Genomic DNA, 27,466 nt, shown 5'->3' on the forward strand with positions numbered 1-27,466 from the left:
TAATGACCAGTTGCCATGGGAAAAGCAGTGTCTATCTGTGCATTCTTAGCCTTGCCTCAGTAGCTCTACACAGTCAGAGAACACCAGGACTCCCACCTGGCTACCCCTGAAGGCGATTGCTTCTAATGGAGGGAGTAGAGTGCCCTGGATGACAATGCCTCTTCTCTAAGATGGAAGGAGATTCTAGATTCTTGTGCTAGTGTAAACCCAGGACTACACAGGACAGCCGTGAAGGTTAAAGGAGTCCCTGGTCCTGAGAGAGTGTGCCCAAGTGAGATTGACCAGATGCCCCATAGGATTCAGTTACCAGGAAAGGTGAGACTTCAGGCGGGCCATCAGGTAGAGCACATGGATTTTCCTAATGGAGCCTTATCCTCAGATGCAGGATAGTGTGTGTGCTGTTTCCGTCCCTGAGCAAGCCCCCGAAGTAAGATGCCTCTACTCCAGTGAGACAGGTTACAGCTAGCTGTGCTTGTGGTCATGACTGTAGGTGTTTCAGTGGCTCAGCCTCTGCACTTGAATGGTTTCTTCCCTCCTGAGTTTGCAGTAACACAGTGACCTAGTGTGGCAAGTTTAATCACTATTTCTTTTTTTTTTTTAATTTATTTGGAGAGAGAGGACGGCAGCAGAGTAGAGTGGAAACACAAGCAAGGAGGAGAGGAGAAGAAGCAGAGGCTCCTCAGCTGAAGAGATTTCGAACATGGGGCTCCATCCCGAACTCCGGGATATCGCCCTGAGCCCAGGCAGACGCTTTAATGACTGAGCCACCCAGGTGCCCGGTAATCACTATTTCTGTTGCCACTTAGAGATTCTGCGTGACTGTGACGGGCACAAGCTTTTGAGCGACAACAGACTTGGTTAACCATGTTTGTGAAGCGGTGTTCACAACCCTCACCGAAGTAAATGTTTGGCCAGATGTAATATCTTGATACTGAAATACACATTCAAATGATATTTGGAACATCTCTTCATTTCTTCAGGAGACAATCTTACACTGTGTTAGATTCTGACCTTATCTCCTGGGACTAATTTGGTAACAAAATCTATGGATAATCATATAGTATTATAGTAGGATGCATCGTATGTCTATGGTTTATTATTTACTGCTGTATCATAGATTCTCTGTCTTACAGTTTTACTCTACAATTCGAGCGGCTTGTCATTGTACATAACCTCTGTGAGGCATGAATATAACACGGTTGGACATGGAGAAAACAGTTCAGTTTTCTCATGAGATGAGAAAGGTTTGGAATTCCTCCAGGATACACGGAAGAGCCTGGAATGCACAGTGATTGTCACTCAAGAGAAAAAGGGGCTGGCATTTGGGAAGCACGCATGAGCCCGAGTTGTTCACTTCCTCACACAGTCTAATGGAAAGAGAACAATCCCAGTGATGGCAGAGAGGGTCTAAAAAGTCCCAAAGGTGCTCCCAAGGAGAAGATGCTTGGGGTCATAGCTGTGATCTCAGAGAGGATTTAGGGGAGATATTGTGTCCAGGAGAGGGTTGGCCCTTCCTCGGCCTTCGCAGACCCTACAGAGTAACAACCATAATGAGCCCTAAACACAAAATTCTGTGGCACGCCTGAAATTCTGTACAGAGTAAGTCTGTGTGTTCTCACCTGACGATATCAGAACAGGATCCGAAGCCTAATGTTTGTGAAGTATTAGTGTTCTTCTTGTCTCGTATCTACGTAGGGATCTGGATATTTACCAGCTCAGGTAGAATCTGGCACAGGATGCTGGAGGGGCCGATGCAATGTGGGATAGAGCTTCATGCTTCGCCCCACCTGGAGTCCTAGGACTGTCGGTAATGGCCTAGAAGCCACTCACGGGGCCAAGGTTGCCAGTGGAAACACTCCTGGACTCTCAGTGAAGCTTGAAAAGTCTCTATCCAGACCATGGAGAAATGGTTTCAAGCTTCGACAGCTGCCTAGGTATCTGGGATTCCGCTAGAAACTATGACTCACGGGTGGCCACATTGGGTAACTGACAAAAGCTCTCAAACTCACGAGGTTCCTTTGTAAAGGGGGGGAATGATGACATAACATTTAGAATCCTGCAAGTTTTCCACTGAAAACTGACCATATTACTATTGTAAAAGTGGTGCAGGCTTAGTCCATTCCGCTGTGACTCTCTGGTATTTATTTGGATTTCTTTTGTCATTACCTAGATTGCCACTTCGTTTTACACATTTCACGATTTTATGCTTATGAATCGAACTCCCGGGCGGTCTTTGTAGACATGAAGGAGGTGCTGAGCAGGGTGCTGGTGCCCAGGGCGAGCTCGTGCGCGGAGAGTTCAGCCGCAAGGCCTTCTAAGGAACAAATGCGTCATCTGTAGATATACGAAAGGACGGATGTGATTCATCAGTGACCCAGGCTAAAGGTGCTTGCTACATATGAAGTCGACTAAGTGGCTGGAAGGGCATTGGCAGGACTTCAAAGGACTTTGACAAGGTGTCTTAGGTGTATTCTGTTACTGCAACTGCAAGGGTCTCATTGTTTTGTGAGGCTGATGATACAGCATCAGTAAGTGAGATGGGGAACTCTATCCGAAGAGCACGAATGACTCAGAATAACTCTGGACCATACAGACTTGCCTGCCTGGTTGGCAAACTATTGTTGGACACACATTTGCTCTCCTTTCTCCTGTGCATATCCTTGCCCCTTTCTGAAATGCTAAATCCCCAACCCCTTCTTAAGTCACAGTGGCCTGTAGGCATCAGTTGTTCGTCTTTTGAGCCTCATGTCTCTGAGGCTCCCGTAGGTAAGAAAGCACTTTCTTTTTCCCTTGTGAATCTGTCTTATGTCCACTTACATATTAAAGTGGCCAAGGAATTGAGAATGGAGGAAGAAAAACGTGTTCCTCTTCTTCACATTCTGCTGTCAAAACCTGACCCTCCTGCTTCGGAGCCAAAATAGAACGTGAAGCGGAGCTGGGATCAAGAGGAACAACAGGTTAATTACTTGCAGCAACGAGGCTGCAGGTGTCAGGGCCTTCAAAACTGCAAGCTCTAGAGGCAGGGCTGGGGTATTTGTCGGGAAATCCCTACAGGATCTAGCCGGTTCCACCCGAATTATGTCTGTGCAGCCAGCTGTGTCCATCACCTTTTCAGGGTGGACCCAGTGCTGGAAAGGAAAGGCTAAGAAGGGAAGAGAGGAGGTTGAAGAGAGGGAAAAGGATCCTAGTTTAATATCAAGGCTTGCTGATGCTTTAATGTGGCCATTTTGATTTTTGATCACTTTATGTGTTTACGTGGTTTCAGTTCAGTCACCAGGACAGCTGTAGGAAGACTGCTTCATTTTTTTGCAAAGAGAAACGACCCTGTATTTTCTAGAATGGGAAAGATAAAGAAAAAGGTTCACACCAAATTTCAGGGAGCATGTTGAGGAATTAGGAATGCTCATGTATTGCTGATGGGAGTGAGAAATGTACATTCCCTTTGAAAAGTCTGCGGAGTTAGTTATGAAAGTAACCATTTACTTTGACGGAGCACATGTTGTCACCCCAACATATGTCTCGTTAGGATATGGATTCTTATTCGCTGGTAGTTTAAAGAACGGAGCAACAGGGGTGCAGGTGTGTCAGTTAAGAGCTTTTCTTTGGCTCAGTCGTGGTCCTGGGATCAAAACCCTCGTGGTGGGTTCCATGCTCCGAGTGGAGTTGGCTTCTCCCTTCTCTCTGCTACTTCCTCTCTGCTCTCATTCTCTTCTCAAATAAATAAATAAAATCTTAAGAAGAAGGAGGGGGAGGAGGAGGAGAAGGAGAGAAGAGGAGAAGAAGAAGAAACAGGGGACCAAGAAAGAGCTCTGAAACTAGTCTGGTATTTTTGTAGTAGACATTTGCATCTCTAAGGGAAAGCTCCATTTGTAAGGGTGGCTCCCGTAGCAGAAAAGAGGGTGAAAGTGTAAATCTCCAGAAATAGTGATCCTTGGACAAGGCGTGGAGTAAATCAGAATAACAACGACAGCCCCGATTAGTGCTTTTGCCTGGTCACCTCCCAAATGCTTCCCAGTAGGTTCAAGAAGGATCATCCCGTGCCCCCCACCCCAGATTCTGTCTCCATGGTGAGGGGGAAACAACTGTGATGTTTTCATTAAATGCTCCACGCATTTCTGGTGTAGCTTGCAGGGTTAAACAGGCTTAACCAGAGGGCAGTAGCTTGGCTCAAGGAGAGGTAACACGGCACTGCCACGGGAATCTGGAAGCATCAGGTCCATGCAGCACAGGTTTCTTCTTTCTGCTCTAGCAGAAGTGTGTGTGTCTGTGTGGGGAGACCCCTGAACCAGAGCAGGAAAATCTCATCAAACATTAGGTCCCAAGGAAGAATTCATTGTTTTTGAATAGCCACTGACACAAAGGGCAAGGAAATTGGGCCTTTTCTGCACTAAGTCCTGCCTGCAGGCAAGACCTTTATGGGTGGAGACGCCCTGTTGGGGGCTTTAAAGGCATTTTCTCCCTGCTGCAGCTGTGATCCTGGAATCTCTTCTGAGCAAGAAGTCCGGAGGACGGTGAAGAAGAAATGGCCAGTTCTCAGGTAAGCCTTCCATGCGAGTTCCGAGGCCCGTTGTCTTTTTCTCTCGAGAAATTTCTTACATTTAGAAATTGTTAATATTGATTTTTTTCTAGTTCGGGTTGTTCTGCTCTATGTTTACACCCAGTGTTTTTTGTTTTTGCTTTTTTTTTAAAGATTTTATTTCATTTATTTGACAGAGAGAGACAGCCAGCGAGAGAGGGAACACAAGCAGGGGAGTGGGAGGGAAGAAGCAGGCTCTAGTGGAGGAGCTGATGTGGGGCTCGATCCCAGAACGCGATCACGCCTGAGCCTAAGGCAGAGCTTAACCACTGCCTACCAGCGCCCCTACACCCAGTTTTTAAACCTTTTCAGACATTATACCAAATTTGGTCTTTAGAACCCTTCTCCCTATCAGCCAGAGCCTCTTCTATGCCTTCTCTAACCGGCTCTAGAGTAGGTCTTCAACAGTTGCGCTTTGAATAAAAGACCTGCCTGCCAGTATTGCAAATAGTCCCTTGGTGACAGATCCTTGGGAAGGTGTTGAGTTAAAGATTCCTATTGCTGAAGGGTCTGGTCCTGGGATATCAGTGATGGAAAATGGTCTTATTTAGGCCCCATCTGGAAGCCTATATAAGCTCTTGTGTAGACCGGAGTAAGAAAATGCACAAGATAAACAGTGAATATGATATGATATCCAGAATCATTTGGAGTATTCTCTGAAAAAGAGGGGTTCATATCCTTTAGAATGTATCTAAAATATACTAGGTGTTACCAGCTCCGGAAAGTATATGTGATTGAAGTTTCTATAAATCGACTGAATTCTCATAAATTAATTGATATGCTGGTTTACTGTTTAGGGGTACAAGAATGTGTCCTAAATGGGGTGTCTTTTTGAGCAGATGGGGATTTTTGGTGATGAGCAGGTGGGCCACTTGCAGAGGAAGTGAGAGAATTCAGCTGAGGCAGAACAAAGGAGCCAGAAGCTCACTGAATGCACAGCAAGGGAGCGGGGGTGGGGAAGGACACCAGAGAGGCCTAGTGCCAGGAGGTAGTGGGTGGGGCCTGGTTTAAAGGGGAAGATGAGGCAGTCTGGGAACAGATGGAATCTTCCCTTTGGGAACCGTATCTGGTTGTAAGTAGCCCATTGGTGAGTTAGGACTCCATGGCTCTTGGGGGTGGGTCGCTCCTGGGCCTGTCTGCATTCAGGCAGAGAGTCACCGGCCCCCTCCCCCATTCCAGTACTCAAGCCAGTTTGCCTGAAAGGAGGCCTCTAGAAGGAACACGTGGTGCCGGGTTCTGTGTGGTGTAGCAGAATGAGTATCAGGCACAAAAGGAGAAAGTGATAGTTTATCACGCGAAGGTGAGAACAGAAAGCAAGCTTTCTAGAGTGAGCAGGGTCCTGAATGGTTGCCACCTAACGCCTTTATGGTTGGTCTTTTATAGAAAAACTGACCAGGGCCTTCAATCTCCTTGATGTCACCGCTGATAGCAGCATGATTACTCTCCTTTGAATATGTCATCTCTGGTGTTTAAAACAAACGAGGAGGTCTGGTCACATTCCTAAGCTCTTGTTTTCTTTATGTCCCTCTTTCCTGGGATTTTGATGACCCTGGTCACCTAGCCCGTAGCTGTCCACCCTCCCTAGTCCCACCTGTCCCTTACTCAACACCAAGCAACAGGTCCTTCAGTGTGCCTTAGGCGCTCGATGATCAACTTGTCATTAGGCTGATGTTAACTTCTTGTAATGGCTTGAGCTCTGCCAGATAGCTCCCCTGTAAGGCTCATACGTTTCCTTGTTAATTCCTAAGGGTCTTGGACGGATTTACTGGGTGATGGGCCGAAACCATCCCATTTCCACCTGGAAGCTTTCTTTCTTTGATTTTGCCTTTGCTTGTAGTTTCTGATCAGGAGAACAAAGCAAAAGAAATGTAGAGAAGAAGGAAATGTCCTTGCAACTTGCAGCCCACAGATAGATACTTGGCACTTGGAAAGATTGAGTTTCCTCAAGGAATTCCCAAGTGCCTTAGTGTTAATGCTTTGCTGGAGGCAAAAGCAGCCTTAGCTTGACCATAGCCAGACCTCCAGGATCCTCTTGAACATAGGAAATCCCCTCAGAGACTTCTGTTATCGCTACCCCTCATGGAAGAGTTTCTAGTCGGGGTACCTTCTCACAGTCACACTGCAGCTCTTCTGCCAACGGGTCCTGTCCCTGACGTTTAATGAGAACGATTTCTTTCATGAAAATGTCTTTCGGCCCTACATGAGTTTCCACTGCACAAATGAAGACTCTCACCTTCGTGTAGTTGGTAGTATTGTCTCCTGGGCCTGGGGGATCTAAGTCAGTCATATGGCCATCCTGTGAGTTTTTACTTTATTCCACACTCAAGTGGTAGACATTCTCTTCACTTAAAAAAAAGAAGAGTACTGTATTTATTTATTGTAGTGAGTGAGAGAACTAGTGTGTGTGAGAGGAGGAGAGGTGATCCCGTAGAGCCAGAGGGGGAGGGAGAGAAGTTCATGCCGACTCTGTGCTGAGTGGATCCCTGGACCCTGAGACCATGACCTGAACCAACCAAGAGTTGGACACCTGAGCCATTGCATCATCCAGAAGCCCTATTTCCTTCAGTGAATTTTCAGATGAAGAAAACAAGAATTCTCTAATTAACATGTTTGAGTGTCTTAAACCCTGAATTATATCACAGATAATGATTGACAAAAAGCATCAATGAAATGCTGTGTTGTGGTCCTTTGAGAATGTTGGTCAAGAACGAGAACGAATTCTTGAGATGTGTTACGGTGCCCGAGAGTCGGTTTATTGAGTAGCTCGCGGACAGGAGCTGTGGGCAGAAAGAGCTGCACGTTGGCTGCATGAAGCGGGTGGTTTCATGCTTAGTGTTCAAGGGGGAGGGTAGGTGCACCGAGTATAAGATCAGAAAGGTTTCTTTGAATTTGTGCTTGTTACTTTTGACCCATCTGTCCGATGCTATCTCTCCATTCGATGTTAATATCGGTGAAATGTACAGACAGTTAAGAGAACGTAAGATAACAAGTAGCATGTATTTGACTCTTAGCAGAGCTATGCCGTCTGTGGGTCAGCCTTCTGAGTTAAAGGTGAACATTTTTCTGCCTCTATCCTTCATCATGGCAGACTCCTAAATAATAGCTGTTTTATGTGTATCATTCTCTGTGTTTGTGTTGATAGTGTGAATAAAAGAAACATCATCATCCACAAGGTGATTTATAAGAGTGAAGTCATTGAAAATTGTTCTTGAATTACTGATCATGAGAACTTTCTACTCTATCACTTTTCACGTGTGTATAACTACTTCCTACATGTGTGGATGGGTGCATGAAATGTAAATAGATAAACTGGTTTTGTGGGGATAACTTTTTGTTTCTATCATTGTTCTCACGTTTGACACCTGCTATGAACACTGGTGTAGAGTCTTCTCTTTATGGACCTGTGTGTCCTTTTCAGTCAACTCTAGGATCATAACCTGAGTTCAAACCTGATCCCTTTGCACATTCGGTACATGAGGTTTCTGCTTCTCCAGGGATGGAGAATACTAGCTTTATATTGAGGTAAAGGTAACTAGATCACTCCATGGGATACATCCGGGTCCCTCTGCCTCAAACTGGGTTAGCCCAAGCACTTCCGCTGGGCGGTCATTACATTTCATTGGATAGTTTCTATTTTCCCCGCAGGATTCTCTGCCCACGGGTGTTTTGGCTGAAGTAAAGGATAAGGTGGACAGAAGAACTGAAGTAAAATGTGGGATCTAATTTGGGGGGTACAGTGGTAAGCAGTGTAGGTCAGATGTTGGGGTCTAGCTGGTGACACTAACTCCCTCTTGATCTTAGGGACCACTGTGAACTCTGTCGATGGCCACTTGGTGACGGTGGTATGTCTTGCAGGGACTGCTGACATTCGGGGACGTGGCCATAGAATTCTCCCAGGAGGAGTGGCAATGCCTGAGCCACACGCAGCGGGAACTCTACTCGGACGTGGTGCTGGAGAACTATGGACACCTCCTGTTCTTGGGTGAGGATGACTCCTTCCAGATTTCCCAGTCCACACTCGGGGTTTCGTTCTTCCTTTCAAGACTGTCTCTTGGATGATTCCTCTTTGCACGTGGAACTCAGGTCACTGCACTAAGGAAGAAAAGTAAGGATTTGTAGATGGAGACAAAAATCTTCCTGATGTTTCCTTTTCAGCTTTAGCTTCTGCTTCCTTAGGGTCACATCATTTCTGTGGAATAGCGGTAGTTCTGAACCTGGCGTGGTGTGGAGCGCTACTGCCTGCGTTTAAACTCCAATTTTTACGCCGCCTTATTGTCTCGGTAGAACTTGTAAGTGCAAGTTAGGAAGTGAGTGTTTGAAACTCCTGTATGTTCTACAGGGGCTGTTGGTGAACAGTGTTGGGGAAATCATCTTCTAGAATTCTACAATGTCCTCTCTTCCCTACTGAGCCCAGTAGTGGCTTGCAAGAATCCACAGCCATACTTATATTCTGTTTCTTTATTAAACAGGTCTCATTGTGTCCAAGCCTGATTTGGTCTCCTTTTTGGAGCAGAGGAAGGAGCTGTGGGATGAGAAGAGGAACAAGACAGTAGTCTTTGATCCAGGTAGGTGGGAATGAATGAAGCTGATGACTGAGGGACGTCCAAGGAGGAGAAGGAAGACAGACCTTGAAATGTGGTTCCAGTAGCTCTGCTGGCATGAAAATTAGTTGGAGAAGCCCACGTGTATTGTTCCGTCTGTCACAGAGGGACATCTTTTCACAGTATTGTCATGCTTTCATATTCTCGAAGGCTTCTGCTTCAGCTCCAGTGATGGTCCCTCACAGCCACAGTGAGGGTTCCAGGGTGTGGGAGGGCCTCCATAATCAGAGAGCTTTTCCATTGCTTTGAGGGCTTTTGAGAAATCTCTGTATTCCTGAGGGCCTCTGCGCTAAGCCTCTTCTAAGTTCCACTTTGCCTCCTGGGAGAAAGTGTGCAGAGTTGTGTGGGGCATACTGGGGATTGGCTCAGGAATCCCCGCAACACTGAAGGCAGACATCACGTGTTTCTGGTTCATGCTTTCTAGTTTTCTGGAGGCTTCAGTCTTAATTGTACACAATGGAGACTCAGTAATGTCATCAGGCAACAGAGCACTTCCCTAACAGGAGAAAATACAATCCTTTATTTTACTCCGTATGTTCATTTTCCTTTGTATTAACAAGAAGACGACATTTCCCCTCCATGCGTTCCATTCCTCGGTGGTGAAATAAGGTAATGTCTCTGTATGTCCTTAGATTTCCTACATACAGTAATGTTATGCGGGATTTACCTCATTTGTAACCGGCAGCCTGTAGTAAAGTCTCATTTCTTGGCTTCTTAATAAGTGCATCATTTACTAATTTTGTCTCATATAGTAAGAAGTTCCTGTGACGTTGTCATAAGTTTGCACTTTCTTATTAGTTGTCTCTGAGACTCAGCTCTTATTTCTTAGATCAAAAGTTCTGATGTGACGTGGGCATGTGCTGTGTAAGAAGTGATGTAGATAGTAAAATTGCCCTAGTGACAAAAATGTCCCGTTGCTGTTGGAATTTTACTTCACGAAAAATTAATCATAAGGTTTTTTTACTACTTTCTCAGGAATGTATCTGGATTTACTCCCCTGTATTTCTTTCTTATAAAATGATTGTCAGCATATTTTATAACTGTGACGGTGTTTATTTAGAGAGGGAAGGTTTTTGCTTCTCTGCTTTGTTTTAAGGAATGGGTTATACCCTTGAATTCTGTGTAAGAGGAGGAATATATGAGTAACAATACATTTTTTGATGTCACTTATGTCCTTATTCATAATATTTTTCATTACAGCTTTTCATGGTTGATTGTAATGAATAATCCTTACAGTTTTACTGTCAGTGAACTTATGCCAAAATAGACAATGCCTGTTTTTCATGGATACACAGGTTTAAAATTCTACCTGTATTGAAGGTTTTCTTTTCAATAATTCGTATATTGCATTATGTGGCATTTTTTCAGTTCAATTTTGGCTTGTTCTCATTTTGGAATTCCTTAATAACGGGCTTCTTTTTGTATGGGACTTTCCTCAATGTTAGTTAATTGTGGCCTTTTTTTTTTTCTTTACCGATGTATTTTGTGATATGATGACAGTTTTCAGCCCTGTACACTTTTGAACAATGTGTGACTCAAATGTGAATCAGGTTTGTGTCCTTTCCCAGGAACATTATGTATGTGTCTATGAAATATCACCCCTACAGAGTGTGTAACTCGTCTTGTGTATTTCTGGTGGTGGTGAATGTTCTAGCATATCTAGGAGAGTTGTTACAATACTCACAATAATTCCAACATTTATTGTTGAATTTATATTCTCTTGGCATGAGAAGCACTTTTGGTGAATTGAACGCAATTTTACGATTTTTGTACATCTGTATATTGTGTAGGTCCTATATTTTATCTTAATTCTGGTGTTCTATGCATGATATGGTTTGACACCATTGTTATTCACTTTTCTGTCTTCTGTCTGTATTTTCATTCTGGTTGCCTTAGAGATTCCTTAAAACATCTTACAGGTATAAGAAACCATTTTCAACTGCTGTCGTCAATTTTATAGGCAACTTTTCTCCTTCATCCTCTCCATCCCTGAACCTGTTGGATGTTACCACTATCACAAGTTCTATCTTTTATGTGGTGTAGTTTATTTATTATGCAGATTTGTGCATTTTACGCTTCTGTTTAAGACAATTCTGTAGCAGAAATACAAGTGATTGTGCTACCTCATTACAGCACTGCAGGTTTCTAGAATTGGGTACGTACTGACATGAGCAGGAGTTTTATGTTGTCCTGTGGTTCCAGTTACCCTTTAGAATCCTTCGTTTCCAACCAGAAAGACTTCCTTTCACATTTCTTGTAGGACAGGTTTACTAGTAAATTGAAGGGTCTTTTACTAGGCATAGTCCTCATTTTCCCTTCGTGGAAAACAGGTAGATTATGCCAGGTAGATGACTCTTGGTGCAGACTGTTGAATCTTTCTGTACTCGAATACATGATCCCATTCCCTTCTTCCTGTAGGGTCTGCTGAGAACTGCAGTAATCATCTTACAGGGGCTCTTCTGCAGAAGAGGAGTTGCTCTTGTCAGGCTTTTTCAAAATTCTCTTTTCATGTGTGATTTTTTTTTAAGGTTTTATTTCTTTATATGATGGAGAGAGAGAGTGAGAGTGCAATCAGATACACAAGCAGGGGGAGTGGTGAGCAGGGAGCGCTATGTGGGGCTTGATCCCAGGCTCCTGGGATTATGACATGAGCCAAAGGGGACACCAAACCGACTGAGCCACCCGGGTGCCCTCACCTCTGATTGTTGATAGGTTATTTATAATGAGTCACTGTGTTCATGTCTTGACATTGATCCTACTGTGAATTCCTGAGATTTTGTTGAATGGGTCTCTCTTTGGCACATATATGTAAAGTAGAAGCCTTTAGTTCTTCGTGTCAACTCTCTGCCCCCTTTCACTCCCCTCATGGGGTCCCCTTAATGTACATATCGGTCCACTTAAGGTGTCCCCTGAGTCCCCAGACTGTGTCTGTTCCCGCATTTTTCCTTGGTCTTCTTAGTAGACAGTTTAAAACAAGGGGTTTTTAGCTTGTCTGATTCTTTCTTCTGCTTGATAAAGTCTGTGGGTGACCCATTGGTGTGTTTTTAAGTTCAGTGATTGTATTCTTCAGCTCCCCATTCCTGGGTGGTTGGTTTATATACTTTGTCTCTTTGGGTTACATTTTGGTCGTGCCCAGTTTGCTGGTACCATCTAGTTCCCTATCTGTTGTCTCCTCCTGTCTCCATGCACAGCTTTATGATGCTTACACCTTTGTCATGCAATGCAGAGTTCTTCATATTTGAGGGTCCCTTTGTGATATTTAATTTGTTCTTGTGGTTGGAACACATTTTTCTATATCTTTTGTAGCCTTGTGATCTTTTGTTGACATTTCAGGATTAAAAAAGAAAAAGAGCCTCTGGGCCCAGGTTTCTGGACTTGCTCTGCAGAAAAGCACACAGATCATAGTAATTATGGTGCGTGTCACACATATTCTGGGTATTTGTCGTGTCAAGATTCTTGTAATTTCCCAGGTTACGAAAGTGCAGTTACTTTACAGCCCGTGATAGCTTCCTCTGTTTCCCTTCAGCTCTATTATCTCTCTGTGTCTGAACAAATAGTCCGTTTGGTCTGAGCACCTACCACCGTGCTTCCAGAGGGCGCGCTCCTTCCCTCTTTTTTCCATGTTGTGCATGACAGAAGTGCCTTCCGTTCCTCAGGCAGCTGCAGAGAGGTCAGATCATTGAACACACAGGTCACTCACATGTAGGAGTTTTCTCACAGTGTGGCCATGGAGTGTCAGGGAGGGTGAGCAGCTGCCGTGGGCAAGCATCAAAGCCTTCCCTTGTCTCTTTGATGTGGCTCTTCTGCATTGGTACTTGCTGGGTGTGTTGGGTTCTCCCAGCTGGCTTCTGGAGCACTCTAAAAGGTAAATCGGTCCATTTTTGTCTCCATGGAAGAGCAAAGGCCAAGTGCTTCGAATTCCTCCTTTGCTGATGCCCTAGGGTAGGTATTAATGGGGCATGTTAGCACTTTAATGTATATGCGTGTGAGCATAGTGAGTGGGATAACTAATTTTGTATCTCTTAGTTGTTTGTTTCCGTAATACTCTAGGCCTGTTAGCAAAGAGAGGCAAAGAATATTGTGATATGGGAACATATGGAAGCTCTAGCCCTGAGCCCTGAGTATCTATACTTATGAATGCCTGGTAATGTGATGGGGGAGGGAAGGGCAGGAAGGGTGTTATGACGAATCAAAGCAAAGTGGGACAGTTACATGTAATGAACTCCCTCCTACCAGAAGAGATCAAGGGTAAAACATTCTGTGGGGCATAGAGTTTGAACCTCACCTAAGTCAGTTATATGTTCAGAACGATGTCTTTGAACCCAAGGACCCAAATCTATTTGTATACATACATCTTCTTTGAATGGGCGTTTGTAAATTCTAGAAAAAACCCTAGTCCATGGTGAAGATAATCATTGGAACCACTTCAAACATAAGTTTGGATGAGTCATGCACAGGAACATCTGTGAAAGTGAGGCATGGAAAAAGGAAGATAAAAATTCTAAATGGGATTGATTTGAGAAGTCTTGTAGAATGTTCATTATTCTTCAACGAACACATCATCTGTCCTTTTCCAATGTCTCTGATTTTGATGAACATGGTGGGGGGTCTTCATGGAAAAGTCACTGTTCAATAGGTATGCGTAATGTGGAGCAATTTTCTTGTTACGTGTTGTGCACTGGGAGTCCTCACTAAAGGCCTTTCTAGCTTCCAGAATTACTGAGGTGTTTATAATGGAGACAGAACATATCAATGGAATGAATGTTGGAAAAACATGAATCAAGGGTCAAATCTTAAGAAGCCTCAGTGAACTCAGTTTCCAGAGAACTAGTGTAACAGTAATACATGTGGGAATGTCTTTGATGGAAGCTCCAATCTTAGCGTACCTCATTGTGTCCTCACTGGAGAGAAGACTTCTGAATGTAGTAACTCTGGCAAACATCTGAACTAACTTCAGAACTTGGTCAACGACAGAGATTTCATATGGGAAACAAATCTTACACATGTAAACAATGTGGCAAAGCCTTTGACTACCACTCAAAACGTATCAACAGAAGGTAGTACATAGTGGTGAGAAGGCTGACAAATGTAAATAAAAGAAAAACATGTGGCAAATCTTTAAGCAGAACTACAACTTCCTAAACATCAGAGAGTGTACAATGATAGAAATCCTACAAATGTCAAAAACGTGGCAAAGCTGTGGTGTACGGTGTGTGAGGAAAGTGCACATGGAGATGCCGTTTGTGGTTGACGTAGAGGAGTGATAGAAGTCAGGGTGGAGTAAGTCTTCAGGGAATCATTATCTACATTAATGTAAGATAGAGAGCTGTGCGTGGTGACTTAGTCAGTGAAGCATCCATGTCTTCATTTCGACTCAGGTCAGGATCTCAGGGTCTGGGGATGGAGCCCCAGAGTGGGCTCGGGCTCCGTGAAGTCCGCTGGGGCTTCTCTGTCTCCTTCTCCGTCTGGCCCTCCCCTGCTATGCTCTCACATGCTCCTTCTCTAAATAAATGGATACATTCTTTTTTAAAAAATATTTTATTTGTCGGTGGGGGGAAGCAGGGGCAGCAGCATGCAGAGGGAGAAGCAGGCTCCCCGAAGAGCGAGGATCCCCGTTCAGGACTCGATCCCAGCCCCTAGTATCATGACCTGAGCTGAAGGTAGACACTTCACCGACTGAGCCACCCAGACATCCCATGGTTTGTGGTTTTTACCATTTTTAGAAATAGTCTCTTATACCAAGACCACAGAAATACACTCTTTTCTGTTTTTCTAATAACATCATTAATTCACTTTCAGTTTTGCTCAGAAATGCATTAAACAACGTCTTCTTTGGTTTGTGTAGTGACTGAGGTTTTCTCTTGTTTAAGATTCTATTTTTAAGTAATCTCTGTAATCAACATGGGGTTTAACCTTAAAACTTTGAGCTCAGGAGTCGCATGGACTACCGACTGAGCCATCCAGCTGCTCAGTGAATTATGATGCCCATGTTCCCACAGCAGAATGCCTTCTCAGGGCTTGGCAGTAGCGATAATGTAGTTATCATTGAGTGTAGCTGGAATCTTGGCAAACTGATGGCTGTTTTTACCATGATCTCTCTCCCTTTACTTCCCTGGGCTTAGGTTAAGTTTTACAGATTTTACTGCCAAACATGAGTATGGTCAACCCACTGGTCATCTTCTCCAGTGGAGTCCCACCAAGAGTGATGGCTTTTGGGTGACGAGATTTCTGTCATGATTTTGGATGTCAGCTTCCTTGGTATCTTTAGGGACTGGCCAGGAGTATGTCCATTGTAGTGCAGTGGGGGTCTTGGGTGTCTTCTAGACCATTAAGATTAGCCATATGTACTCTGCTTGGAAGGAGATCAAGTCAAAGCTTCCACGTGCACGAGTTTCTCATTTTCCTCTGTATGTCAGTGCCGAATGAGCAGCAGCACATCCTGAAGGGAATCCTATTAGGCATAGTATTGTGGATGTCAGAGGAAAATTATACATTTGCTCTCTCCAGCATCATTGTTACAACTTGAAATCATGTTGTGAGCTCTTGATGTACACCCGCCGTTCCTTCATTTGCATCTCGTAGAGGCACAACAGTAGGTCAAGTCTATTCATAAGATCAACATTTCCTCCAGGTCTTCACCTAAGTTCAGAGCCACCCAAAGTACTTTTGTCATTGAGGCACTTCGGTTTCATTTGACTCAACCTCCTGCATCTTTTATGTCTACATGGCTGTTGTTACTATTCCCCATTGATACTTCCTGAACACCCTGCGCCAATTCTTATGTGTTTCCCAATCCTCAGCCCTTTTACTATAATGTGCCGTGATTCGACTACATGCAGGGCTTACTGTTCCCGGGAAGAAATGTAAAATCCTCTCATCTTTTCAGATGCATGTAAACTGTATGCTTTTGCAAAGTTGTTTCCTCACCTCTCCTTTAGAAAGCTCACAGCAGAAATTGAAGGAAGACTCTCATGGGTATTGGGATTTTTTTTACCTGTTCAAATACAAGAGCTATGGGGATCTTGACAAGAGAATGTTACAGCTCATGGGATTCTACTGTATTGCATCCTGCAGATCATAGTCTTTAACAGTGTTTCATGATGTAAAGTGAATAGATTTTCTCCCAGATCTTGGGTCAGATTAAGGAGTATTTGACAAGGTGTTGTACACATGGGAAAATGAGGGAGGAACGAACCAGCGTCAACCTGAGTGATGGATATTGTTGGAAGATGATTCTCTGTGGGCTTCTGTTTCTCCTTGTCTTATGGATGGAGGCGTTGAGCATTTTTCTTCTTGTCTTTCCATTGAAGTTTGTGTATAACAACGCTTTGGAATATAGTGATAGTGCCCATGGATAGAGCATGATTGTTTTATCATATAGGGAAGTAGAGATCTCTCCTTCCATGGCAGAGTTCAGGTAGATAGGCTAGACGATCCTTTAAGACACTGGGTTTCGTTCGCACAGGGTCACAAAGCTGTGATACAGACTGTCCGCATGTGCGGCATCTACGTGTAGGATTTGGGCTGCGCAGCGGGCACGTGACATCAGTGTGACGAAGAAGCTCATGGTGTTTGTTGTGTCATGAGCCACGAGGTCCTTCGGACTGTGACCGGGGAGTCCTCTGTCTCCAAGCAGCATTGCAAGGTTGTTACAGGCCAACTTGTGACATTATAGAATGTGTGGAATCTTGGAATTTTTGGCCTTCTTGAGACTATCCATGGACCTTAGTCAAAACAAAATAGGTGTTTATGGGCCATTTTGTGCTTTGGTTTGTTCATTGTTTTGTTTTTTAGATTGTACTTAAAAGTGACATCATATGGTATGTCTTCTCTGTCCAACTTCTCTCACTTAGCATAATACCTTTTCTAGGTCTCTTCCCATTGTCTCAAATGGCAGGGAAGAACAACCACAAAGCAAAATAGACCCATAAATACAATCAACCAGCTGCTGTTTTCCAGAGTGGAATGGGACAGAGGATGGGCAATGTGGGTAAAGGGGAATGGGAAGTACAGCCTTCCAGTTAGGGAATTAATATGTCATGGGGATAATGGGTACAGCATAGCAAAGATGGTCAGTGGTGTTGTGATCGTGTCCTAGGGTGACAACTGGTAGCTACACTTGGGGTGAGCATAGGAGAACCTAGAGAGTTGTCAAATGACTGTGTGGTACACCTGAACTAATGTAACATTGAATGTCAGTTGTAGTTTAATAGAAAAGAAAGAGAACTAGATACAGATATGCCTAAACATGTATCACTTAAACTACTTTTTACGACGTTGCATGTAAACGAAAGCCAACCAACTCTACACATCAAGGGAATCCTATGTGTTCATGGTAGGATATAAACTTTGCAAAGTGAATTTATCTGTAACACAGTGCTAGAGAAAGGAGAGGACATGGGAGAGAGGTGAGAGTTCCCAGGAGGAACCCAGGATTCAGAAGTGAATGCTGGAGTCGTCACAGGCTGAGAGTCCAGAAGACACGTGAAGAAGAGTCATTTCTGTGAGAGCTTCTTAAGATGTTTCCCCTGCAGTGGGCTCTCTCTCCTGTCTCACCTTTAACATGTATGTGATAATGGCCACATGGCTCATTATGTCTTCTCTTTATAAGGCATTTCTTTGAGGAATACTGGTAAGTGCATCAGATTTTTATGTACATGCTCCTATTAGGCAAAGTCAGATTTTAGGAGGCAGCCTGAGTTAAACACAGAAGAGCGCCTGTACCATGAAACAGTGGGAACAAGTAAGGTAGAGGGAACACTGGATATTTTTGAAGGCTGTGGTTTGACTGGAGTCCAAACTAAGAAATCTAGCCTTGCAGCCACAAGCAGATTGTCCCTGCACTGCTTGTCAACGAGGGAGCTGTTTCCGAGAATATGTTTGATGGCGGCAGGACGAGGGAAAGGAAAAGGTGGCTCAGAAGAGTGGCTGCTGAAATTCCCTGTGGAGGGGTGGAATTAGCTTGACCAAGGAACCAGCCCTGCAAGAAATGTTAAAGCAGAATCTTGAGTGCAGGTGAGACAGCAGAAGTGATACCGACAAGAAGGCAGCAGAGAAAATCTCCAGAAACAGTGACAAAACAAGAACTAAAATGGCAATAAACACGTATGTCTGAATAATTATTTCAGAGTGTATAGTACATTTTCATTCAATCAAGACTCATAAGGTATCTGAATAGATTAAAAAAAACACACCCATCTATATGCTGTATACAAAAGCCTCATTTTTATTTTATTTTTTAAAAGTTTATTTGTTTGAGAGAGAAGCAGAGAGCGTATCCAGAGTGAGGGTCTGAATGAGAGGGAGAAGCTGACTCCACGCTACGTGGGGAGCCTGATCCAGGGCTCACTCTTAGGATCCCAAGATCATGACCTGAGTGAGTTAGATGCTGAATAGACTGAATAGGCTGCCACGACAGCCCTACAGAAGACTAATTTTCAAATGAAAGACACCTGCAGATTGGAAGGGAGGGGATGAAAATGGATGTCAAAGGAAAACCGAGTAACAATACTTCTATCAGACAAAGTAGACATTTTTGTTCGTGTCATTTTTAACCTGGTACAAAGCTGGCCTCATAGAATGATTTTGATTGTGCCCCCTCTATTCTGCTATTTCTAAAGTTTGTCTTTTTTTTTTTTAATGTATTTGTTCGAATTGACCAATGAAGTCATATAGTCTTGGACTTTTCTGTAGTGGGGGGATCTTTATTCCAATTTCAACTTTTATTTTGTAATTGGTCTACGAAGACTTGCTATTTCACAGTACGAGGTTCATATTTCAAACTTGGTTATTTCTGCTTCTTAGGAATTATCTTTTGTTCCCTAATTTACCTAAATTGTTAGTATATAACCGCTTATAGTAATCTGTTATCATAGTATATATTTCTGTAGTTATGTATTGTATCATTTTTTTTTCCATTTCTCATTTTGGTTTTTGAGTCTTCTCTCATTTTCTTTTTAGGCAGTGTCATTAAAGCATTGCAAGTTTTGTTTGTTTTTTTTGTAGAACTGGGCATTGCTTTCAATATTACTGTTTATTTCGGTGTCTGTTTGTTCCTGCTTTCTCTTTGGTATTTCCTCCTAGTGATTTTCAGCTAAATTTGTTCTTTTTCTATTTCCCTGTGGTGTCATGTTATGAAAAAACAGTAGAGGGGCATCTGGGCGGCTCAGCCAGTGATGTGTCTGCCCTTGGCTCAGGTCATGATCCCGAAGGCAGACGCTTCACTGACTGAGCCACCCAGGCGCCTCAGTCGTGCTATTTGTAAAAACATGGATTTATTTCCTTTATAGAGACAAAGAGAGAGAGCTCCCAAAGAGAGGGAGGGACAGCGGGAGAGAGAGAATCTCAGATTCCCCACTGAGCATGGAGCCCAACGTGGGCTCCATCCCTTGACCACCAGATCATGACCTGAGCTGAAATCAAGAGTGAGACCCTTAAGCAACTGAGCCACCCAGCTGCTCCTGATGGTGTCATTTTTGACACTCATTCTGTTAACATGCAGGCTCAAATTGATAGTATTCCCTATGTTCAAATACCCTTGAATTCCCGGAAGAATCCTCACTTGTTTATGTTGTAAAATGCTGGAGTGTGCTTCTGATTCAGTTGGCTGTACTTTACTGTCGACTTTGCCGGAATCTTCCTCACAGGTGGTAGCTTGCAGCCTTTCCTTGTAGCAGCTCTGCTTTGGCTTCGGTAACCTGGTAGTGCTGGTGTCACAGACAGTGTTCTCAGCAGCTCCCTTCTCTTTACTCCTTGGAAATGTTTGAGGAGCTGTGAAGTAATTTCTCATTATATATTTGTATGAATTATGCAGCGAAGTCCTCTGGCCCGGGAGTTTTCTTTGTTGGGCCTTTTTAAAAATTACTTTTCAATCTACTAAAGAGTTGTAGATTATTGGAGGATTTGTAAAAATATTTCTTCTCAATGTGGTTTTGATTCGAATTTCCCTGATGGCTAATGATTTTGAACATTTTGTCATGTGTCTGTAAGCCATTTGTATGTCTTCACTGGGAAAGTGTACATATCTTCTTTCCCTTTTTTTGATTTGATTATTTGTTTCCCATGTATTGAGTTTGAGAAGTTCTTTGTAGATCTTGGATACTAGTCTTTTATCTGTAGCATCATTTGCAAATAACTTCTCCCATTCCGTGGGCTGCCTCTTAGTTTTTTTGACTGTTTCCTTGGCTGTGCAGAAGCTTTTTATCTTGATGAGTCCCACAAGTTCATTTTTTCTTTTGTTTCTCTTGCCTTTGGAGATGTGTCATGAAAAAAGTTGCTGTGGCCAATATCAAAGAGGTTGCAGCCTATGTTCTCCTCTGTGATTTTTCTCAGGGAAATTCAAATTAAAACCACATTGAGATACCACCTTACACCAGTTAGAATGGTAAAAATTGACAAGGCAGGAAACAACAAATGTTGGAGAGGATGTGGAGAAAGGGGATCCCTCTTACACTGTTGGTGGGAATGCACGTTCGTATAGCCACTTTGGAAAACAGTGTGGAGGTCCCTTAAAAAGTTAAAAATTGAGCTACCCTATGATTCAGCAATTGCACTACTCGGTACTTACCCCAAAAATACAGATGTAGTGAAGAGAAGGGTCATATCTACCCCACTGTTCAAAGCAGCATTGTCCACAATCGCCAAATTGTGAAAGGAGCCGAGATGCCTTCGACAGACGAGTGGATAAAGAAGATGTGGTCCGTATATACAATGGAATATTACTCAGCCATCAAAAAGAACGATTACACATTTGCAGCAACATGGATGGAACTGGAGGAGATAATGCTAAGTGAAATAAGTCAAGAAGGGAAAGACAATTATCATATGGTTTCACTCATTTCGGGAATATAAGAAATAGGAAAATCGGTAGGAGAAGGAAGGGAAGATTAAAGGGGGGTAAACAGAAGGGGGAATGAACCATGAGAGACTGGACTCTGGGAAACAAACTGAGGGCTTTAGAGGGGAGGAGGGTGGGGGATTGGGATAGGCTGGTGAGGGCCCATATTGCATGGTGCACTGGGTGTTATACGGAAATAATGAATCAGGGAACATTATCAAAACTAAGGATATGGTGACTAATATAACATAATAAAAAATTATTATAAAAAAATAAAATAAAAATAAAAATATTTCTTCACGTTGGAGTCCTGGTTGGTTATATGTTTTTGATATTTTTTGGTATCTGTTTCTTTGCCTATAATTATGTATTGTTGCCTCATAATTTTTTTTTAATTTTATTTATTTGACAGAGAGAGACAGCCAGCGAAAGAGGGAACACAAGCAGGGGGAGTGGGAGAGGAAGAAGCAGGCTCTTGGTGGAGGAGCCTGATGTGGGGCTCGAACCCGGAACGCCGGGATCACGCCCTGAGCCGAAGGCAGTTGCTTAACCACTGCGCTACCCAGGCGCCCCTACCTCATAATTATTTTTATTTCTATGATATCAGTGATACTGTGTCTGCTTTCATGCCTTCCGATTTTATTTGGTCTCCTCTTTCATTCTTACTTGATTTATTTATAAGTCTGTCAATTTTGATTTTTGTTTTTTTCTGAAAACCAAATCTGCCTATTGTTGATATTTTCCTATTTTTGCTGAATTCTGTTTTGTTCATTTCTGTTTTATGTGTAAATTTTCTTTCTTCCACTGGCCGCAATGGCTCAGTCAGTTAAGCCTTTGACTTCTGCTCAGGTCACGATCTCAGGTTTGTGGGACTGAATCCTGTGTCTGCTCCCTGCTCAGATGAGAACGTGCTTGCCCCTCTCCTTTGGGCCTCCTCTCGCTCATACTCTCGCTCTCTCTCTCTCTCAAATAAGTCTTTAAAAAACTTCCTTTCTGGGGCGCCTGGGTAGCGCAGTCATTAAGCGTCTGCCTTCGGCTCAGGGTGTGGTCCCGGCGTTCCGGGATCGAGCCCCACGTTGGGCTCCTCCGCTGGGAGTCTGCTTCTTCCTCTCCCACTCCCCTACTATGTTCCCTCTCTCGCTGGCTGTCTCTCTGTCACATAAATAAATAAAATCTTAGAAAAAAAAAAAACCTTCCTTTCTTTGATTTTCACTCATAATGGTACTTTTCCTGATTATTGGAGGGAGAGGAGAGGGATTTGTGTTACACCATGACAGTACTACAGAATTATCTCTTAGCTATGTGGCCCGGGTGTTGTGTGCAAGTTTATGTGTCCGTGGAGGAATAAAGTCTGGATGATTCCTTCTCAGCTGTCTTGCTGACGCTCTCTGATTGATTTTATGGTTGGTTGTTAGATGTCATCAGTGTATTTATCTGAAAGTAGGAAGTGGAATGACTTGACTTTTCTATTATTCAATATCTTTCAGCGGTATCTTCACATGGCGCCCTGAGCTTCCTGCCAGAGCCCTGCAAAGAAGCTTCATTTCAAAATGTGTCAGTGGGTCGATATAAACATTGCGTCCTTGACAAGTTACACTTAATGATAGACTGGGATCATGATCGTAAAGGATATGTCCAAATTGAGACTGCCGCCCATAATAAGACTCTCACTGCCCAAGATGGCGAGGGATATAAAACAGTTTGTAAAACCTTCCGTTTTAAGTCCACTCTTTCTGCAAAGCAGGGTGTTTCTGTAAGCAGGAGCTCCAATCAACTCTTCGAACGGACAGATACATGGAAAGAGAATGTGGAAAATCTGGAAAGTTACCTAGTCCATGCTGAAAATAATGATTTGAACAGTGTTGAAAATAGGATTGCATTGACCTCTCAGTCAAATATTTCTACACTACAGAGGTTTAAAAATGAAGAAACAACCGCTAAGTGGGGTCCACTTGAGAAGTCCTTCACCGAGGACTCTACCCTACAAAATGACTGGTGCATTTTCAGTGGAGACAGAATTGCTCAAGGCAGTGAATGTGAGAAAAAACTTCATCAAGACTCAAATGTTAAGAAACATCTGAGGACTCATTTTCTAGAGAACCATTTTGAACGTATTAAATGTGGGGACATCTTTGATCAAAGGTCCAACCTTATATATAACACTATGCATATAAGAGAGAATCCTCATGAAGGTAACGAATGTGAAAGAGATTTTAATCAGTCCTCCAGTGTGGGTGATCGTCAGAGAATTCATGTGGGACAAAACCCATACAGATATCATAAGCCTGGGAACATGTCTAGTGAGTCATCAAGAATACGTATACATAAGACAGTCTGTAGTGGAGAGAAACCTTACAAATGTAAGGAATGTGGCAAAGCCTTTATCCAGAAATCACACCTTACTGGGCATCACAGAGTTCATACTGGAGAGAAACCTTACAAAGATACAGACTGTGGCAAAGCCTTTATCGATCCATCAGGCCTTACTGGGCATCACAGAGTTCATACTGGAGAGAAACCTTACAAATGTAAAGAATGTGGCAAGGCCTTTAAGAAGAAATCAAACCTTAACAGGCATGAGAGAATTCATACTGGCGAGACACCTTACAAATGTAAAGAATGTGGCAAAGCCTTTATCCAGAAATCACACCTTACTGTGCATCACAGAATTCATACTGGAGAGAAACCTTACAAATGTACAGACTGTGGCAAAGCCTTTACTGATCCATCAGGCCTTACTGGACATCACAAAGTTCATACTGGAGAGAAACCTTACAAATGTAAAGAATGTGGTAAGGCCTTTAAGAAGAAATCAAACCTTAGCAGGCATGAGAGAGTTCATACTGGAGAGAAACCTTACAAATGTAAAGAATGCGGCAAGGCCTTTAAGAAGAAATCAAACCTTAACAGGCATGAGAGAATTCATACTGGAGAGAAACCTTACAAATGTACAGACTGTGGCAAACCCTTTATCGATCCATCAGGCCTTACTGGGCATCACAGAGTTCATACTGGAGAGAAACCTTACAAATATACAGACTGTGGCAAACCCTTTACCGATCCATCAGGCCTTACTGGGCATCACAGAATTCATACTGGAGAGACACCTTACAAATGTAAAGAATGTGGCAAGGCCTTTAAGAAGAAATCAAACCTTACCAGGCATGAGAAAATTCATACTGGAGAGAAACCTTACACATGTAAAAAATGTGGCAAGGTGTGTAAGGTTAAATCAGACTTTAGACAGCATCACAGAATTCATATGGGAGAGAAACCTTACAAATGTACAGACTGTGGCAAAGCCTTTACCGATCCATCAAGCCTTACCAGGCATCACAGAATTCATACTGGAGAGAGACCTAACAAATGTAAAGAATGTGGCAAGGCCTTTAAGAAGAAATCAAACCTTACCAGGCATGAGAAAATTCATACTGGAGAGAAACCTTACAAATGTAAAGAATGTGGCAAAGCTTTCAACAATCTAGGAAGCCTTACTGGGCATCACAGAATTCATACTGGAGAGACACCTTACAAATGTAAAGAATGCGCCAAGGCCTTTAACCATAAATCAAACCTTAACAGGCATGAGAAAATTCATACTGTAGAGAAACCTTAGAAATGTAAAGAATGTGGCAAGGTGTTTGGGGTTAAATCAGTCCTTACTGAACGTCACAAAATTCATACTGGATAAAAAATTTACAAATGCAAGGAATGTGGCAAGGCCTTTATCCTTAAATCAAGCATGAGGCAACATCACAGAATTCATACTGGAGAGAAACCTTACAAATCTAAAGAATGTGGCAAAGCCTTTACCCATCCATCAAGCCTTACTGAACATCACAGAATTCATACCAGGGAGAAAACTTTCAAATGTAAAGAATGTGGCAACGCCTTTAGTTCATGCTCAGACCTTACTCGCCATTACCAAATTCATACTGGGGAGAAACCTTACAAATGTAAAGAATGTGGCAAGTCCTTTAATCAGCGTTCACACCTTACTCAACACCACAGAATTCATATTGGAAAGAAACCTTAGAAATGTAAGGAATGTCGCAAGGCTTATCCAAAAATCAGGCCTTACTCAACATCACAGAATTCATATTGGAGAGAAACCTTACCAATGTACAGAATGTGGCACGGCTTTTAAGCAAAAACCATGTCTTACTGTACATCACAGAATTCATCGTGAGGCTAGTCTTACAAATTTGAAGACTGTGAGAGAATTTGGAAGGATTGTTGATCCCTAACTCCACATCAACATCATAGAGTTCATACTGAGGAAGAATACTACAAATGAAAGAATGTGGCAGACTTCTAGGTGGAAGTCATAACTTGCTCAAACTCATCCTTAATCATACAGGAGCAAAACCGTAACATGTCAAGAAAGTGGCCAAGCGTTTAAGTGGAATACAATCCTTATTTGGTGTCCAAAAATGCAGTCTTGGTTCAAGATGTAAAAACACAATGAATGAGGAACGATGTTGTCTTACAGTTTAGAAATCATCATCAGAGAGTTCAGAGAAGAAAAGTAACTTGAAGATAGAATTATGTAGAAATGTATTGAATTGAACATCAAATGTCAAATATATGTCACAGAATTCACAATAGAAACAAGTACATCAGTCACTTTAGAGATGACATCAGAAGTAATCATACCAGGTTAGTCAGTTAGATAACGTATATGTATTCTGCTTTAAAAGATGGAGGGATTTTTGCATGGGTGGAATTTTAGTGTGTGTGTGTTTCCATTGACTCTATATGAGATTTGTGACTTGCGGATATCGGTGTGTTTCTACTCTCACAAGTCTTCAGAAAATTCATTTATTCCTGGTGGGTGTGTGAAACTCTGTGGGTATTGTTGTTGTGTCAAAGATAAGAGATGCCCTTTTTCCTTAGGTGGCATCCATGAATATCTATTTTCCGTGGAAGATGAAGGACAATAGAACGTAAAATATATGAAAAAATCGAAATGGATATTCTGTTTGTGGTTCTAGCATTGATATAGGTCATCATGAAGTCTGTGCTCAGAACATCATTCTCCATTTTTTAAAATGAAAAAAATTTATGACTTATTAAATGTTTTACTAATTGCTCTTTAAGGGAAAAGAGACAGCACTCCAGTAAACTGATGATACATCTCTATAATACTAATTGTTGGAAAGTACAAACTGATGTGGTTGAAATGAAGAAATCCTCATAGATATCAGAGAATAGCTAACTCTTCTATAAAATAAGATACGGTTGTACATCGGCATTTTTATAAGAATCACCGGAGTTGTTAAAGTGTTTTACTATGCAAAACTAAGCTGGAAAGAAGTTAAAATAGACTCCTATAAGATGTCTTCTTTAAACCTTATGGTACTCACAAAATAAAAATGTAGTAATAAATACAGAATAGAGAGGGCGAAAATAGTCTAAGTATATCCTTTAAGAAAACCATCAAGTCACAAAGATAGCCAATGAATAAGAAAGGGTCAAATAATTCTAAACAGCCAGAAGACAATGAAAAGAATGACAACATTAACTCTATACTTGTGTTGATACTTGCTTTAAATACGAAGGGACTAAATTCTCCAATCCAAAGATACAGATTGCCTGAATGGAAAGAAATACAAGACCCAACAGAGTCAAGAGACTCACTTCAGGTTTAAAAAAAATTTTTTTTTCTTGAGAGAGCCCGAGAGGGGGCAGGGTCAGAGGGAGAAGCAGACTCCCTGATGAGCGAGGTGCCTGATGTTGGACTCGATCCGGGGACTCCTGGATCATGACCTGAGCCGAAGACAGACACTGAATCGACTGAGCCACCCAGGCGCCCTCACTTCAGCTTTAAGAACACAGTCAGACTGAACGTGCAGGTGTGGAAAAAGATATTGTCTGCAAAGGGAATAGAAGAGGGTGCAGGTTAGCTATGCTTACGTCTGTCAAAATTAACATTAAGCCAGAGAGAGTAGTAAAACACAGCAAAGGTCATTTAAAATAAAGGGCTGACTTTGTGCCGTGTTTTTATTTTCATGGTGTTTGGCAGATGTCAAATAGGATTTCCCCCATTTTGGTTTCGGAAGGCCAGGAATAGTATGAAGATGTAACTTGTGTAGTACTTCCCTCTTTCAAAACCAATACCTTTTCCCAGAAATGGTGGTGGTGTTGATCCACGTACCCCAATTGTAGCTTGTGTAAGTTTTGTGAACATGGATATCTTAGGAGTCCCCTAAACAAGTAGTGGATTTTCAAAAACCTTTTTCTGTGTTTTGAGGGTTGGGGGGGAAAAAACCTCTGAAGAACAATGTGAGAAAGACCTATTGCTTTCAGATTTTGATGTATGTGGGAAAATACGATTGCAGTGAAAATCTTGGCAATTTCCTGTAACAAGTAGCCAGTAATTTATCAAAAGTAGCTGAGGCTACTACATCTTTTCCACAGTATTCCGTTTTCTAACCTCTTGCTATTAAACGT

The 27,466-nt window shown here is 42.6% G+C and overlaps 2 protein-coding genes across 2 annotated transcripts in view; one reads left to right on the plus strand and one right to left on the minus strand.

Moving 5' to 3' along the window:
• The window catches only part of LOC103672900 (zinc finger protein 420-like), a 36,025-nt gene extending 10,865 nt beyond the window's left edge, over positions 1-25,160 (plus strand). The window contains 5 exon segments of the mRNA XM_040633070.1: positions 8,432-8,558; positions 9,046-9,141; positions 22,501-25,075; positions 25,077-25,117; positions 25,120-25,160. Of these exon segments, the coding sequence (XP_040489004.1) occupies positions 8,432-8,558; positions 9,046-9,141; positions 22,501-25,075; positions 25,077-25,117; positions 25,120-25,160 (2,880 nt within the window).
• LOC103657337 (zinc finger protein 91-like) overlaps positions 1-27,466 on the minus strand; it is a 686,132-nt gene that overhangs the window by 518,595 nt on the left and 140,071 nt on the right. The window lies entirely within an intron of this gene.

Source organism: Ursus maritimus, unplaced genomic scaffold (assembly GCF_017311325.1).
Source record: "Ursus maritimus isolate PB19 unplaced genomic scaffold, ASM1731132v1 scaffold_19, whole genome shotgun sequence".
NCBI lineage: Eukaryota > Metazoa > Chordata > Mammalia > Carnivora > Ursidae > Ursus > Ursus maritimus.